Source organism: Leucopleurus acutus, assembly GCF_964270905.1.
Source record: "Leucopleurus acutus genome assembly, chromosome: 2".
Taxonomy (NCBI): domain Eukaryota; kingdom Metazoa; phylum Chordata; class Mammalia; order Artiodactyla; family Delphinidae; genus Leucopleurus; species Leucopleurus acutus.
The window spans coordinates 85,615,635-85,631,774 of NC_139143.1; the positions used below are offsets into that span (position 1 = coordinate 85,615,635).

General features: G+C 48.6%; 2 protein-coding genes across 3 annotated transcripts; both read left to right on the forward strand.

Moving 5' to 3' along the window:
• Nucleotides 1-679: 679 nt before the first annotated feature.
• Nucleotides 680-8,946, forward strand: MTMR11 (myotubularin related protein 11; the record flags this gene model as incomplete). 2 transcript variants are annotated; one of them, XM_082832952.1, is made up of 17 exons in its annotated part: nucleotides 680-745; nucleotides 1,109-1,199; nucleotides 1,642-1,763; nucleotides 1,998-2,058; nucleotides 2,672-2,814; nucleotides 3,286-3,364; nucleotides 3,493-3,628; nucleotides 3,879-3,966; nucleotides 4,126-4,214; nucleotides 4,300-4,424; nucleotides 5,107-5,173; nucleotides 5,366-5,436; nucleotides 5,972-6,138; nucleotides 6,435-6,608; nucleotides 7,003-7,185; nucleotides 7,620-7,913; nucleotides 8,216-8,946. In XM_082832952.1, the coding sequence occupies 17 exons, from the start codon at nucleotides 680-682 to the stop codon at nucleotides 8,360-8,362; spliced, it is 2,103 nt and encodes a 700-aa protein (XP_082689078.1). In that variant the 3' UTR covers nucleotides 8,363-8,946. The 2 variants fall into 2 exon arrangements, with proteins under 2 accessions (XP_082689078.1, XP_082689079.1); XM_082832953.1 differs by having other exon boundaries at nucleotides 1,124-1,199.
• Nucleotides 8,947-9,709: 763 nt separating this feature from the next.
• On the forward strand, nucleotides 9,710-14,256 carry SF3B4 (splicing factor 3b subunit 4). The gene is made up of 6 exons (XM_082865743.1): nucleotides 9,710-9,791; nucleotides 10,264-10,392; nucleotides 10,646-11,188; nucleotides 11,754-11,960; nucleotides 13,478-13,651; nucleotides 13,855-14,256. Exons 1-6 carry the CDS (start codon nucleotides 9,758-9,760, stop codon nucleotides 14,040-14,042), a joined length of 1,275 nt encoding a protein of 424 aa, XP_082721869.1. The 5' UTR covers nucleotides 9,710-9,757; the 3' UTR covers nucleotides 14,043-14,256.
• The last annotated feature ends 1,884 nt before the right edge of the window (nucleotides 14,257-16,140 follow it).

A 16,140-nucleotide genomic window follows, 5' to 3' on the forward strand; every position in this document is an offset into this window, starting at 1 on the left:
CACCCCCCTCCCTAATTCCCTCCCCAGGCAAAAATACCCTGAGGGCCAATTTCCATTAATAAATTTCTTCTCAACCACTTCTGTTAGGTCTGTAAGGGGAGGCAGCAAGGAAGTCTGCACTACTTTAACATTCCCCCCACCCCCACCCCCTTTAAGAAGACAAAAAAACAAAAACAGCTTCCCAGGGAAGCCATCAGTGAGAGTCCAGGGAAGTGGCCCAATGATTCCAGTTTAATATTTGGCACTACTGCTCCCCTCAAACAGTCTCCAATGCTCATGAACAGGAAGACAATAGGATCTGGGTTTGGGGTAAAGCGGGGAATCTGGGTATTTTCTCACTCCCCCATTTTTTCCTCACCTTTCTTAGCCTCCTCCACTTCCTCTCCACTTTTCCAAAATTGTGTGTATTCTCCTTTAAGGGGCTGGGCATCTCTCCCGCCCTCTCCAGAGTCGACTGAAGTTTCCGAGGAGCCTTCTCTAGCTGGGCTGGACACACCTTTCAAAAGACCCCAAAGCGTGCTCCTTGCACCTTAAATGCTCCTTTCCCTTGAATCTTCCTCCTGCCCCTCTCCCTGACTTCCCTCCTCCCATCTACAAGATTCAGCCTCTCCCCAAGGGGCTTGAGCATCCTCGAGGTTTCCCACCCTTGACCGCTCCATCCCCGGATGGAGCCAGAGAAATGTGGTGGGGGGGCCGGGGCCAGAGTTTCAACGTCACCCCCCAGAAGGAGGAGCCAGAGATGGGGGTAAGGAGAGGAAACGGGCTTGCGCGAGGGGGGCATTGGCAAGAGGGTGTGAATGGGGATGGTGTGGAGAAAGAGGGAAGAAAAGGATCTAGAGGAGGAGGAGGGTGTGTCTCATATCAACCTCAGTTGATGGAGCTTGGTCTTTTTTGCAGTTTCAAGTTCATTGTCTCATTATCCATTAACCAGCTCCTCCCTTAACTATCTGCCACCCCCCCCCCCGCCCCGCACCGTGCTGAGCTCCCCACAGCCACTGATCTCAGTTTATCCTGAGTGTCTGAGTGTAGGCCTCCAGAGGTGGTTGCTGAAGTAACCCCAGACCCCAGGATTGGAGAGGCCTAGGGATTAACCCTACACCTTTCGCAGCTCTCTGGACCAAAGTCTGTCCAGGGGAGTGGGATGCCAGAGCCCAGGAGTCATCAGCTTGGCAGCTGCCTGGCCTCTGGATGCCTCCCAGGTAATAATGCCCTTCCAATACTTCTGATCTCCAAAGACTCCTCCAAATTTCATGCTCCTCAGACCTTGTTTCAAACCTCACCAAAGGTACCTCTGTACTCCTCTCCTGGCTCAAAGTGCTTCTGCCTGAGGTTTGCTCTCTTCTCTGTCCAGGGCTGGCTGGGAGCTTGGACCTTGATGGTCCCTCTGTTTTCTTGACCCTGTTACTCCTCTTCTCATTTACTTATTCAATAAATATTTGGGTGCCTACTATGTCCCAGGCACTTTCTAGGCTCTAGAGTAAAAGAATATAAATTCTCTCCTCCTAAGCTTTCATTCTAGTGGGGTTAGGGGAGGATCTTAATCTTCCCTCTTTAGATCCTCCTGTCTGAGAGGAGTGGGTGTATACAAGTGTGGGCAGTACTGGGAACAGTCATAACCTGGCTTCCCTTCTTGCCCTGCAGGGGAGCAGATCCTAGCATGGGCCCCAGGGGTGAGGAAAGGGTTGGAACCTGAACTGCCTGGAACCCTGATCTGCAGCAACCTGAGGGTCACCTTCCAGCCCTGTGGATGGCAGCGGAGTGAGGTGAGAAGGTTAGGGCAGCGCAAAGGACAACTAGTGGGAAGTGGGTAGGGGAGTCTAGAAGATGTAGACAAACATTACAGGAAGTGAGAAAGTGAGAGTTATGCTTAAGGGCTGTCTTCTGAGAGTATCAGGGATTGTCCATGGGGACCATCTCTAGGGAGGTTAGGGCTGCCAAGGTAGGACAAAGAATGAGACTTCAGATGTCTTTAGCATCAGTTCATGTGCTTCCTCTAGGAGACTCCCCTGAGCAGTGAGTATGATTTTTCCCTGGCCAACATTGGGCGATTAGAGGCTGGTAAGTGTGGGAGCTTGGTGAAGGGGCTCACTGGGAGTATCGGAACCCCTCATCCTTCCTTTATTTTCAGAGGACAGCCTGAGTGGATAGAGTGGGATGGGCTGGAAGAGTTCCTCCTAGAGGGACCCTGATCCATGGCTGTACCGCTCTCTAGCTCTTTTTTTTTTTTTTAACATCTTTATTGGAGTATAATTGCTTTACAATGGTGTGTTAGTTTCTGCTTTATAACAAAGTGAATCAGTTATACATATACATATGTTCCCATATCTCTTCCCTCTTGCCTCTCCCTCCCTCCCACACTCCCTATCCCACCCTCTAGGTGGTCACAAACCACCGAGCTGATCTCCCTGTGCTATGTGGCTGCTTCCCACTAGCTATCTATTTTATGTTTGGTAGTGTATATATGTCCATGCCACTCTCACTTTGTCACAGCTTACCCTTCCCCCTCCCCATATCCTCAAGTCCATTCTCTAGTAGGTCTGTGTCTTTATTCCCATCTTACCCCTAGGTTCCTTTTTTTTTTTCCTCTTAGATTCCATATATATATATGTGTTAGCATACGGTATTTTTTTCTCTTTCTGACTTACTTCACTCCACTCTCTCTTGACTTCAGTGAATGGCCTGTCCCGAGTCCAGCTCCTCCGTCCAGGGTCCCTGCTTAAATTTATCCCTGAGGAGATTCTGATTCATGGCCAAGACTTCCGGCTACTCAGAGTTGGTTTTGAGGCTGGAGGATTAGAGCCACAGGCCTTTCAGGTAAGAGGCCTCCAGCCCAAGGACCCCTCTTCCCCTTAGAACCTTGGCATCCTTTCCCTGGAAATTCCCAATAGTCCCCTGTCTCCCAAGATCCCTCTCATCATTCTCTCTGCTTCTCTTCTCAAGGAGTGACTAAAATGATAGTATAATGAGAGTAAAGGCCTGAAATCTAGCCCAGCTCTGCCAATTATCAGGAGTGTAACTGCGGACAAGTTTCTTCCTTTGAAAAACAGGGAGGGTTGCATAAGATTATCCCCAAGATTCCTCCCAGAATTACCATTCTGTCATTCTCTGGTCCTAAATGTGTTCCCCTGACTCCAGTCCCCATGACCTGTGGAAGCTCCCTTCGTTAGGGATTGTCTTCGCTTTTCTTCTCTATTGGCAGCAAAGACAGTGGAGCAACACATGAGCCCTATTTCCTTCTTTTCACTTCAGTCTGAGACAAAGGATGGGATGTCCTTTCTTCTACAGGTGACCATGGCCATTGTCCAAGCCAGAGCTCAGAACAGTCAAGCCCAACAGTATGCAGGGATAACCCTGAGCAAGGCTGGTGAGTGTGGGGGCTTTAGGATAAGGAAAGGGTAGAGAGTCTGAAAAAGTAGAAGCTGGCTGAAGGCAAAAGAGCTGAGCTGGCTCTGGTTCCTCTTCCTCCTCCTCTGTGCCTCCCTCCTGCCCTAGGCCAGAGTTCTGGTTCCAGAAAACCACCTATTCCCCTCTTGGAGACATCAGAAGACTGGGAGATTGAGCGAAAAAAGCAGGGGGCCAGGGGCTGGAGGGTCAGCACTGTCAACGAGAGGTTCGACGTAGCCACCAGGTGATCCCCCAGTCCACCCAACCCCTGCTGCCCCCTCAATCTTCCCACACTTCTCTGATCCTCTAAAACTAGGACTTCCCACAAACTCCAGCCTCCTAGGACATCCGCAAAGCTATCCCCTTTAATTCCTAGATCTCTAAACTTGAGATCCCTTGGAATGATCCCCTCCTAAGCAGCTTCCTTGTAATAACAGGTTCGCATTATAATGAGGTCACTGAGCCAAGCTGTGACATAACTCTCAATTTCACAGCCTCCCCCGTTACTTCTGGGTCCCTAACCGAACTCTGGACAGTGAGGTCAGGAGAGCATTTGGCCACTTCCATCAGAGCCGTGGACCGGTCAGTGTGAGGGTGAGGGTAACGGTTGGGAATTAGAGGGTCATGGGAGGTTACGGGTCATTGTGGAGGGAGGGGATCCCTGTGAGGTCAGTGTGGGGGCAAGGGTAGGGTGGGGCTAGGAGTTTCTCCCTCAATGATCCTTCTCTCATCCACATGAAGCGCCTGTCCTGGCATCACCCTGGGGGTAGTGATCTTCTCCGCTGTGGTGGCTTCTATACAGCCAGTGACCCCAACAAGGATGATATCAGGTGAGGGGAGGTTTGATGAGAAGAATCAAGCGTTAGATATTCAGGGCAGACAGCTTCCCTTACTTTCTGACTCTCTCCCCTCCAGAGTAGTGGAGTCGATGCTCCAGGCTGGGCATTCAGACGTTGTCCTGGTAGACACTATGGATGAGCTCCCCAGTCTTGCAGACGTCCAACTTGCCCACCTGAGGCTGAGGGCCCTCTGCCTGCCTGGTGAGATAAACTATGACCCCTTACCCCATCTCTAGGTCTGCTGACCCTAACCTGGTTTACCCTTTTGCCTGCTGTGGATGAGTACCCCTTCAACCCACTGATCCTTAGTTTTCTACTCAACTCCCATCTCCCACAGACTCACTGATTTCCTGTCTTTTTGACCCCGAGATATTCTTTTTTTTTAAACAGCTTCATTGAGATATAATTTATGTACCATAAAATTCACCCTTCACCCATCTTAAGTGTACAATTCAATGCATTTCATTGTATATACAATGTTGTACAACCATCGCCACAACTTAATTGTAGAAACCTCATAGCCATTTTTTTTTTTTTTTTCTTTTTGTGGTACACGGGCCTCTCACTGTTGTGGCCTTTCCTGTTGCGGAGCACAGGCTCTGGACGCACAGGCTCAGCGGCCATGGCTCATGGGCCCAGCTGCTCCGCGGCATGTGGGATCTTCCCGGACTGGGGCACGAACCCATGTCCCCTGCATTGGCAGACGGACTCTCAACCACTGCGCCACCAGGGAAGCCCCCTCATAGCCATTTATAGTTACTTCTCATTCCTAACCCCAGACCCAACCACTACCCAACTTATTATTGACCCTTCTTAATTCTGGATCCTGAACTCCCAGTTCTCCTGATCTCTTTGCCCTTCTGACTCCTCTACTCTCTCTCAGATTCATCTGTGGCTGAGGATAAATGGCTCTCAGCTCTGGATGGAACACGATGGTTGGACTATGTCAGGTACTCCCTCTGACTCCTAAATGGTCTTCCATTAACTCTTCTCCTTGGTTCCCCAAGAAGACTGTTATTTGTTTCTCCTTAGAAGGAGAGGGGGAAGGAATTGGGAGTCTGTCTCTGTTGTATCCCCTGACCCATCATTCCCTTCCTCCAGGCTTGTTATTCTCCCCTTCTCTTCCTCACCCACTCCTCCAGGTCTTGTCTTCGAAAGGCTAGTGACATCTCAGTCTTAGTGACATCCAGGGTTCGCTCTGTAGTACTTCAAGGTGAGTTTCTTGGGCCAACCCACTCCATTCCTTGCCTTTTCTCTTTACTCACCTGACTGGATTCTGCTCAGGGAGGGAGACCTATAAAGCTTCCTTGTCCCCTCCCAGTGCTAGCATCCTCTCGTTTTACTAGGAACTACCCATCAGCTCTAACTCATCCTTCAGTGCTACTTCTGCCTCCCCACTAAGCTTGTGGTCCCTAACAGAGGGGTTCTCAGCCCTCTGTTCCTGTCCTTCCATCAGAGGATGGGGATTGGGGTTGGGGTGGGAAGGAAAATGTGGAAGCTGGTTGGACATTTATGATTCTGCTTCCTACATGTGAAGCTGGGTATTTCTATCTCGGTGGAGTGTATGAAGTGAATCACTCAAAGTCTTTGTTTTCTCTTCACTTTTATGTGCCCTCTCAATCCTACCTACCCCAAACTTTCCCCCTCTGTGCTGCTCACTTCCTCTTGCCATATTTCTTTTTCTCACTCTCTTCTGCCCTAGTTTCTTGGCCTTCCTTCTTTGTCCCTTATCCCTCTTTATCACCCAGAGCGCGGTGATCGTGATTTCAATGGCCTCCTCTCTTCACTCGTCCAGCTGCTTTCAGCCCCTGAAGCCCGGACACTGCTTGGCTTCCAATCACTAGTGCAGCGAGAGTGGGTGGCAGCTGGACATCCTTTCCTGACCCGACTTGGGGGAACTGGGGCCAGTGAAGAGGTGAGAATGTTTGGGGAGGGTACTGGGAGAGTATTATTAAGAAGTACGGGGATGAGAAAATTAAATAGTAAAATCCATCGGAGGTGAATTAGGTGCAAAGGGTTCTGAGGTTGGGCTAAGCTTGAAGGGAGACCCAGAGGAGTGAGGGACCACAACCCCCTACCTCAACTGAGATTTCCACTCCCTGACCTCCTTAGTGTCCTCTGTTCCTGTGCCCTTCATCCCCTGTTATTTTGTCATCCTCCCCATTTAGGTCCCCATAACCCCTTCCAACCTCTTAATTTCCCTCTTCTCAGGCCCCAGTGTTTCTCCTCTTCCTTGATTGCGTCTGGCAGCTCCTCCAGCAGTCTCCAGCTGAGTTTGAATTCTCTGAGTTCTTCCTTCTTGCTCTTCATGACAGCGTCAGGGTTCCTGACACCCTTACATTCTTGAGAGACACTCCCTGGGAGCGTGGAAAGCAGAGTGGACAGGTCAGTGAGTTCCATTTTTGACTTGTCTTTTTTTCCCCCCATTAAGAAGAATTCTCTGGGAGTTCCCTGGTGGGCTACTGGTTAGGATTTTGGGCTTTCACTCCCGTGGCCCAGGTTCAATCCCTGGCTGGGGAACTGAGATCCCGCAAGCTGTGCAGTGCACCCCCCCAAAAAACCCCAGAAAACGCCACTACTCTCTGAAGTTTAGTCTTGATTATGAAAAGTGAGGTCTGTGGATGGGAAAGGGGGAGGTTGATGCTCACTTTCAGGACGGGACTTTCACCCTATATCTGATTCTTAAGAGATGAGAATTTCATGATTTCTCTCTAGACTTGGGAGAAGGATTATATATTTTTGTTTGTTTAACCATCCTTTTCTTGTTTCCTCTATCCAGTTCAACACCTATACACAAGTCTATACTGCAGGGTACTCCCAGCCCCCAGCTGGGAACTCTGTTAACCCACAGCTATCTGTCTGGGACTGGGACTTACGCTACAGCAAGGAACAGATACTACAGTTCCATAATCTTGGCTATGACCCAGAACACTGCCCAGATTCATGGCTCCCTAGACAGCAGGTGAGGTGTCTAAAGTTCCTAAATTCTTCTGACTCTCTCACAGGCTCATCCCACTAGGTGAGAAGTGAAAAGACAGTGTCTGAGGTCCTCACTCCTCTTCTGTTAGCTGGCATTTATAGTACCTGACTGTCCCCAGGAAGACAGAAATCCTAAAGTTAACATAAAGCATCTTTTTTGTCCTCCTCATCCTTATTAGTCTTCCTGTCTCACGCAAACATTTTTATGTTTCCCTAAAATCAACTTGAATCAGTCCTGAGGCCTAGTCTGAAGGCTAATAAGGAGAGCAGATAAAGAGTTCTAGGGCGGAGGCTGGTAGTTTGATCACACGTGCAGTGTTGAGTGATTGGCAGCTGGACATTCCTTCCTGACCCAGTTTGGGGAAACTGGGGTCATCAGTTTTCTAGGTTGTCAGTTGATTTCCCTTTCCTCCTTAGCCAAGCTTCATGGTTCCTGGGCCCCCCAGTTCCGTGTGGCTGTTCTCTAGAGGGGCCCTGACCCCCTTGAATCAGCTCTGTCCTTGGCGGGACAGTCCCTCCCTGCTGGCAGTCTCTTCTCGTTGGCTCCCTCGACCTGCTATCTCCTCTGAAAGCCTGGCTGATCAGGAGTGGGGGCTCCCCTCACATTGGGGAGCTTGCCCTTTACCCCCAGGGCTGCTGCTGCCTGGATATCTGGGACCCCAAATCAGGCTCTGGAGACGCTGCTACCTGAGGGGAAGGCCTGAGGTCCAGGTGAGAAGGAAAAACAGGGACTGGGAGTGGGAGAAGGGGCCTGACTGCTGAACCAGAAGTTCTAGGAGAAACCAGATATTTCCAGGAGCTGGAAAGGGAAAGGGCTGGGGGTCTGGGAAATGAGGTACCATTCTTGTTGGTATCAAAGTGGATAGGTCTGGGAGTGTGGGGAAACTGCTTGCGACTAATATCAAGTGGAAACTAGGGCATAGTTGGAGGGGGAAAGAGAATTAAGGATGCCAGGAGCAGAGAGCTGCAGCTAAAATAATATTCCTCTCTGCCTCTCTTCACCCCCTCCCCAGATGGGACTCTCAGCTCCCACGATCTCTGGCCTTCAGGCTGAGCTAGCCCATCTTCAGGAGTTATTAAGGAAATGGACACCAAGAATATCTCCTGAGGATCACTCCAAGAAAAGAAATCCAAATACCATTATGTCCCAGTCCCGTTGAAATTGCTGGCTTTCTCATGGGCAGGGCAGAGGGTGGTCTGGGGTGAGGGAGAGTTTTGTCTAATCCTTCAATTTTCTTACCTGGTCTTGCTGCCTCAGCTTTCATACGCCAGCCCTTAAACAAGCTCACTGACTTGAGTTTCCATTGCAGATGGGTGGTGCTGACCTTATCCAACTCTTACTCTGCCCTGTTTGGTTTAAATAGTTTCTTGTGATTTGAAGAATTAAGAAACGAAAACAAACAAAAACAATCCAGAATATGATCGCATCCTTTTTTCAGGGCAATGCCATCCCTTTTGGATGGAAATTTTGGATACTGAGCTGGTAAACTGTGAGATCAGAGATACCATTTATCAGTGTCAACAAGATGGCCTACAGACCTCCTTCTCACCTCCTCTTGCTGTTCCTGTAATTCCAATTTCTACTTCTTCCTTTACAGTTTTCCATGGGTATGGGAGACACCCTGTCTCTTCCAATTGTATATTTTTGTCGTGACATTTCTATTTAAGGAGTTCATTAAAGCACAATATTTATACACGCTGCTGGCATTGTTTCTTGTGTCTGAATAAAGGAATCTAGGTAAGAGAGTGGTGGGGGTGGGGTGGGCGAAGGGGGTGTGACCCAAGAGAGGAAGGTACCGACCATATTATATTGCTAAGGAAATAAGGGGATGGGTCAGGGGAGGCTCTGAAGAATTCACAGGCAATTTGGGTTCTCTCTTCCGTGCAGATGGGTCAAAAGACACCCAGACGTCGCTGGGCGTCAGGGTGCGCTCTGGACGTTGAGACAGAGGACTCTGGGCTTCTGTGTCAACCACCCTTCAGCTTTGCTATCACTCCACCTCTGAGCCTCATGTTCCCGTCACTCTCTATGCAATAACGCCTAGGCGAGCTCAGACCTTCCGCAATCCCCTCGCTGAGGAAAAACGAAATACCTCAAGCCCAGGCCGGGGCTGTGAGGCCGTATCTGTCCAAAGGCTGCGGGTCGGGGCGGACAGCTGCCTCCACGCCTTGTGTTGGGGGGTTCCTCAGCACACCCTTCTCTGGGAAACGAAAGAGGGCTACAAAATACATGAAAAGTGAAGTTTTGTTCTCTCAGCTTTTGAATTGACATTTTCGGGAGCAGTGTGACCCTTTAACGTCTAGCACTGCCTTAGGAGGGTCTGGGCGTTTCCGTTCGTCTGCCCCGCCCTGACAACTCCCAGACGCACTTCAAACACCGTCACCTCCGCCGCTTCAAGTATCAGCGGCTCCTAAGATGGCCGCGGCCGCTTCCGGCTCCTCCCCTGCCTAGGGCCCGCCCACCGCCTCTCGTCAGCTTTCGCCCCGGAAGTGGAAGTTGTGACTGAGGTCAGGGGGCGGGATCGTTGTCTGGAGACGGCGGGAGTTCTTTCGCCATGGCGGCCGGGCCGATCTCCGAGCGGAACCAGGGTGACTGGAGGGGACAAGACCGGAATGAACTCAGGGAGTTTGGGGGGCCCCGATTAGGGTTAGCAGTGTTTCCTCCGGGGCGGGAGATTGGGCCTTTCCAAAGGGTGCCAGACCTGCCCCGATGCCTGCTGGGGACGGGATGGACGGGTGCAGGCTGAGGCCTGTAGGTGTGATGCTATGTCCAATCCCCTGCTGCCTTCCCACTCAAAAAAAAAAAAAAAAGAAAAAGAAAAGTTACGAAGTGAATTTGCTCTAGAACTCTAAGTTAGACTTAAGAAGTTTATCTGTTTTCTGGAAAGGAGGAGGTGTAAGGGCTTAAGCTAACGTCTTTTTTTTTTCTCTCTCTCTTTCCCTCTTTGCTCCTATACCCTGTCTCAACCCCCAAATCCCCCGCCTGGGTTCCATCTTCATGTTCCCGTTACCTCCCTGTCTCCTCTCATCTCTGCCCTAACCTCCTAATCCTGTCCTCCAGATGCCACTGTGTATGTGGGGGGCCTCGATGAGAAGGTTAGCGAACCACTGCTGTGGGAGCTATTTCTCCAGGCAGGGCCAGTAGTCAACACCCACATGCCAAAGGATAGAGTCACTGGTCAGCACCAAGGTGAGTACATGGCAAGAATTGCAGTTATGTTTTGAGGGGACAGGCTGCTCCAGGAGGCCCCCAGCAGTATTCATAGCTGTCTTGGAATGAGCAAACTAAGGATTTTTTTCTCTTAAGCCTAACTCACAGTTTGTTTCTGGAACCATTCTCAGTTGAAGTGAGATTATTATTTCTTGTTCTTTGTGCTTCAGAAGGCAAATGAGTTATACCTCATTTGGAATCACTTGTTAACCTCTTCTTTCCACTCCCCCAGGCTATGGCTTTGTGGAATTCTTGAGTGAGGAAGATGCTGACTATGCCATTAAGATCATGAACATGATCAAACTCTATGGGAAACCAATACGGGTGAACAAGGCATCAGCTCACAACAAAAACCTGGATGTGGGGGCCAACATTTTCATTGGGAACCTGGACCCAGAGATCGATGAGAAGTTGCTTTATGATACTTTTAGCGCCTTTGGGGTCATCTTACAAACCCCCAAGATTATGCGGGACCCTGACACAGGCAACTCCAAAGGTTATGCCTTTATTAATTTTGCTTCATTTGATGCTTCGGATGCAGCTATTGAGGCCATGAATGGGCAGTACCTCTGTAACCGCCCAATCACCGTGTCCTATGCTTTCAAGAAGGACTCCAAAGGTGAACGCCATGGCTCAGCCGCTGAACGACTTCTGGCAGCACAGAACCCACTCTCCCAGGCTGACCGCCCTCATCAGCTGTTTGCAGATGCACCCCCTCCACCCTCTGCTCCGAATCCTGTGGTATCATCACTGGGGTCTGGGCTTCCTCCACCAGGTAAAGCTTTTGATAAAAAATATGTTTGGGGGCTTCCCTGGTGGCGCAGTGGTTGAGAGTCCGCCTGCCGATGCAGGGGACACGGGTTGGTGCCCCGGTCCGGGAAGATCCCACATGCCGCGGAGCGGCTAGGCCCATGAGCCATGGCCGCTGAGGCTGTGTGTCCGGAGTCTGTGGCCTGTGCTCTGCAACGGGAGAGGCCACAACAGTGAGAGGCCTGCGTACCACAAAAAACAAAAACAAACAAACAAACAAAATGTTTGTCTTGGGTTGGGGGGCTGGCAGGTAAGGAGAAGGAAAAAGAACCTGGAAAGGGAAGAACATTGAGTCAGTAAGTGATAAGAAAGGGATTGAGGGGTGATTGTGGAGGGATGATTGTGGAGGGAAGCAAGTTGTTGAGTTTCTCCAGAAGGTGTTGTTTGAGTCATCTAGCATTGCTTCTGACTTTAGAGAGCTGGGAGGAGGGGGAAAGAGCTCATCCTTCCTGGAGAGACCAGATTGGAACAGGCTCTCTAAAGGCACTCTCTTCTCACTGTCGTTAACTCTTTTTACATTTTCTCTATAGGCATGCCTCCTCCTGGCTCCTTCCCACCACCAGTACCGCCTCCTGGAGCCCTTCCACCTGGGATACCCCCAGCCATGCCCCCACCACCTATGCCTCCTGGAGCTGGAGGACATGGCCCCCCATCAGCAGGAACCCCAGGGGCTGGACATCCTGGACATGGACACTCACATCCTCACCCATTCCCACCGGGTGGGATGCCCCATCCAGGTGGGTGTTCTTTGCTGGGAAGGAGAGGAATGAGCTTGGTAGAGGAGCTCTATCACCACTTATGCTGCTGCTCTTTGTCCTTCAGCAATAATAAATAGTCCCAGAGTTCTCCTTCCTTTCAGACATTCTTTTGTAAAAGTAAATACAAGATACTTTACTCTGTTTACTTTAACAACTACCACCCTGTCTTCATTTCTTATTTCAGTTTTACCAAAGAGTATAACTATACTTGCTATTTTTTGTTTCCTTAACTTTTACTTCCATTCTCTCCTCTGAATTCCACCCAAAAGCAGTGACCTAATTGCCAGGTCTAGGGGACACTTCTGCTCCTTATCTGGTTTGACCTTTGCTATACTTGAAACTGGCCATGTCCTCCTGTTTGAAAATCTTGTCTCTTGATTTTTCTGGATTCTCCATCTATCTCTCTGAATCCTTAATCTCACCCACCTTAATGGGCTCCTTTTTCTCTGCTTGTACCTAGGTTTTTGTGTTTGGCTCTCTTTTCTGCATAGTTCCATTATTTGTACACTGATGCCTCCTAGATCTGTATCTCTGTTCCATGGTTATTAACATTCCATACCCTGAATCTTGGTGTTTAATGGACAGCTCCATTCTTCTGCCATTCTCCTTCAAACCTATTCTTTCTCTAGTTTTCTTTGTTTTCAGGTGCTTGATTCCGAAATCTAGGAGTTATGTTTGACTATTCCCTGTCACCCCACTCTTAATACCAAGTCTTATTTATATCTGGCATCGACCTCCACTAGGCCAGTGCCCTAGTTCAGGCTCTCATATCCTCATTATTTCACACCTAATTTATTGTAGTAATATCCTGACACTTTGACTCTAATTATGTCTACCTTTCATCGACTTCCACAGAGTAATTTTTCTAAAATACAGATGTTCACACACCCTTGCTCAAAATTCTTCTGTTGCTCCCTTTTATCTACAGAGTGAAACCCAAACTCACTGCCGTAGCATTCTAGGCTTTTCACCATCTGGCTCCTTCCCCTTACTCCTATGACTGCACGCTGCTCCTGATGACTGAGTTACTGGATTTCCTTTCACATACTATGCTGTTGATCATACACGTGCTTTGCACATGCTGATCTTTTCTGCCTGGAATATTCTGTTCCCATTCTGCTGTCCACCTGAAAAATTCCTTTTCATCCTTTAGAATTAGATCTTCGCTCAGACAGCATCTCTGTTACCTTCCCCAATCCTACTCCGTAGAATAATCACGCCATTTGTTATGTACTGTTGCAGCACTATTACAGTGCCTAAATCATGGAAGGAGCAAGTGAGCTGCGGGGGGCAGGGAGTTGATTGGGTAGTTGGTTGGTTTGTTCTCTTGGAATGGAGTCAAGGATAAGGGCACTTTTTACCAGCCTTATTTTCCATGCTCTTCTTCCTGATGTCACTTGCTTCTCCATTTTCTTCTCTTCCTGTCTCGTTTTCTTTGCCCTCTTGTCTAACTTCCTTTTGTCTCCTTTCTCTTTGTGTCTGTTTTGTTCTCATAGGGATGTCTCAGATGCAGCTGGCCCACCATGGCCCTCATGGCTTAGGACACCCCCATGCTGGGCCCCCTGGCTCTGGGGGGCAGCCACCACCCCGACCACCACCTGGAATGCCTCATCCTGGACCTCCTCCAATGGGCATGCCCCCCCGAGGGCCTCCGTTCGGCTCTCCCATGGGTGAGTAGGCTGTAGCCACTTCCCTCATCCTCACGTGGCATTCTTGCATCTTCTTTTGTCACACCTCTTATCCACTGCGCTTCCTTACTTTTCTTTCTTAGATTTCTTTTCACTGTCTCCCTGTCTGTCCTCTCTCTGCATTGTCCCAGTGTGAACTGTCTCCTGTTTCTTGTTTTTACTAAGTTTTCCTTTTCTTCCTGCAGGTCACCCAGGTCCTATGCCTCCGCATGGCATGCGTGGACCTCCTCCACTGATGCCCCCTCATGGATACACTGGCCCTCCACGACCTCCACCCTACGGCTACCAGCGGGGGCCCCTCCCTCCACCCAGACCCACTCCCCGGCCTCCAGTTCCCCCTCGAGGCCCACTTCGAGGCCCTCTCCCTCAGTGATTTCTCATTGCCTTTCCTCTTGTTATAGCCTCCCAATATCTGTTCACTTCCTTGGACCAATCAGAGTTGCTGTAGCTCCCAGGGACTAAGGCGCTAATCCCTCTCAGGCCTCCTTTTGTAAGTGTAATTTTTTTCACAGGAGGTTTTATTTTTTTCTGTGTCAGTCCTAAGTGTTTTGCAAATGCACAGAGAAAATAAAACTAAACTCCTTGTTTATTCTTTGTGGTGTTTAACTTGGCAAAATAACTTGTTTTTCTCTAAGAAGAGACGTATATTGGGAGAAGAATGATAAGGTAGGAGTGAGGGTGTTTATTCCATGTTTTAAGGGCTTACTCTGTAATGTGCTGTTGCAGTTGCTGGACTGCTGTGTACTACAGCAGCTGTTTCCTTACATCAAGCTTATACATAAGATGGAGACCCAGTATCCATGGCATCGGTTATTGTGAGTATTAAGTGAGAACAGAAGTAAAGTTCCTGGAGATATGATGGCAAAAATATAAAGTAACATACACAAAGCTATTCATTGCAGCACTATTTGTAATACCAGTAGATTGGAAACAACTCACGTATCCATCAGTAAGGGAATGGTGGAATAAACTGGTAAATCTATACAGTAGAGTACTGAGCAGCAGTAAAAAAGGAATGAGGGAGACTCTGCATACTGTTTGGAGAGAGCTCCAGGATATGTTAAGTGAGGAAACTAACACGCAGAACACAATGTATAGTGTGTTTCCTTATCTAAGGGGTGACACGTAATATATACATTTGTCTATATTTTAAAAATGGAAGGATAAACCAAAAACTAATGGAAGTTGTTACCACTGGGGGAAGGGAAGGGATATGGAGGAAACTGGATTTCTCTGAGTGTACTATGTTAATGTGGTTTTCTTTGGAACCATATAAATGTCTTAAATGATTGCAAAACAATTGAAATGGGACAGTAGGAACTCAGTAAGCCGTCATTTTCTTTCATTCTTCATACCATCAGGTATCTTGGGTAAGGGATTTGTATCTTATTCCTATTTTTTCCTCATTCTCAGTCCTTCCAGACCTGATTTCCATCATATTTAAATCTGTGCTCAGACTTTCAGTAACTAGAGCAGTAACTAGACCAAATCCAATGGCCTATTCTGTTCTTTGCCACATTTAATCCTGTTATATCACCCCCTTCTCTGAAGCTCTTACGTAACCACGAACTAAACTCTAGGAAAGAAAAGGTGAGCCTAGCTCTCTCGTTCTCTTGCATCATTCTCATTCATGTAACGTACATACAAGGGCTCCGTGCTGGTGGCCGCTGAAGATGCAAAGATGAGCAAGGTGGTTCTGCTGTCTGATCATTACCGAGGGGGTAGACTGACACATAGGAAACAAAATATTTTGGGGAGCGTAAGGAAGGGTATCTAACCTGGCATGAAAGTCCTGGCATGAAAACTTCCTGGAAAAAAAGTGATACTTGAATATAATCTTAAAGGAAGGTTAGAAGCTTCTCAGACAAAGATGAAGGGAAGCTCATTCCAGGTGGATGGGATGTTTCTGAGCAGAAGCAGAGATTGACGAGTAACATGGTATATAATTCGCTAAAGCTAATGACACTGTTCTGTGCTGGAGGTGGGATGAGGTCAGAGCCAGTTAGGGAGCTCCCAAAGATCAGTGCTTCTCAGCCCTTTTTCACATCAGGGCACAGAACCATTTCAAGCAACACATTGAGGTAAAGAGAGGAGGGTTCTTCAGGCTCGAGGCTATTGGCTTAAGAATTCTAGCTATCCCAGGCCCTGCCTAGCAGTCCAAAGTGCTGAGGGAATTAATAACTGAGCATCATTGTCAAGGCACACTGGTTGGGAAGTTGCTATCCATGATGGGAAGCCACAGTAGAGATTTAAGCAAGGGGATGACAAATTGGTGTTTTAGAACCATGGTTGCACTGTAGAAAGTAGATATGGGGGAGATGAAGACTGGGGGCAAGGTAACAAGTTATGCATCTGGCAACAATTCAGGTGAGAGATGAGGGCTAAATGAGGGCTGTGACAAGTAGGGAAGAAAAGGGAGAGATGCAGTGGGGAGATATTTAAAAGGCAAATTAGGACTTGGTATTAGATTG

Bases quoted from the DNA above. Each gene is read 5' to 3' on its own strand.
- SF3B4 (XM_082865743.1), top strand. From the start codon at position 9,758: ATGGCGGCCGGGCCGATCTCCGAGCGGAACCAGG. The intron at 10,393-10,645 runs GTGAGTACATGG...CCACTCCCCCAG, and splicing joins AGTCACTGGTCAGCACCAAG to GCTATGGCTTTGTGGAATTC. The intron at 13,652-13,854 runs GTGAGTAGGCTG...TTCTTCCTGCAG, and splicing joins TCCGTTCGGCTCTCCCATGG to GTCACCCAGGTCCTATGCCT.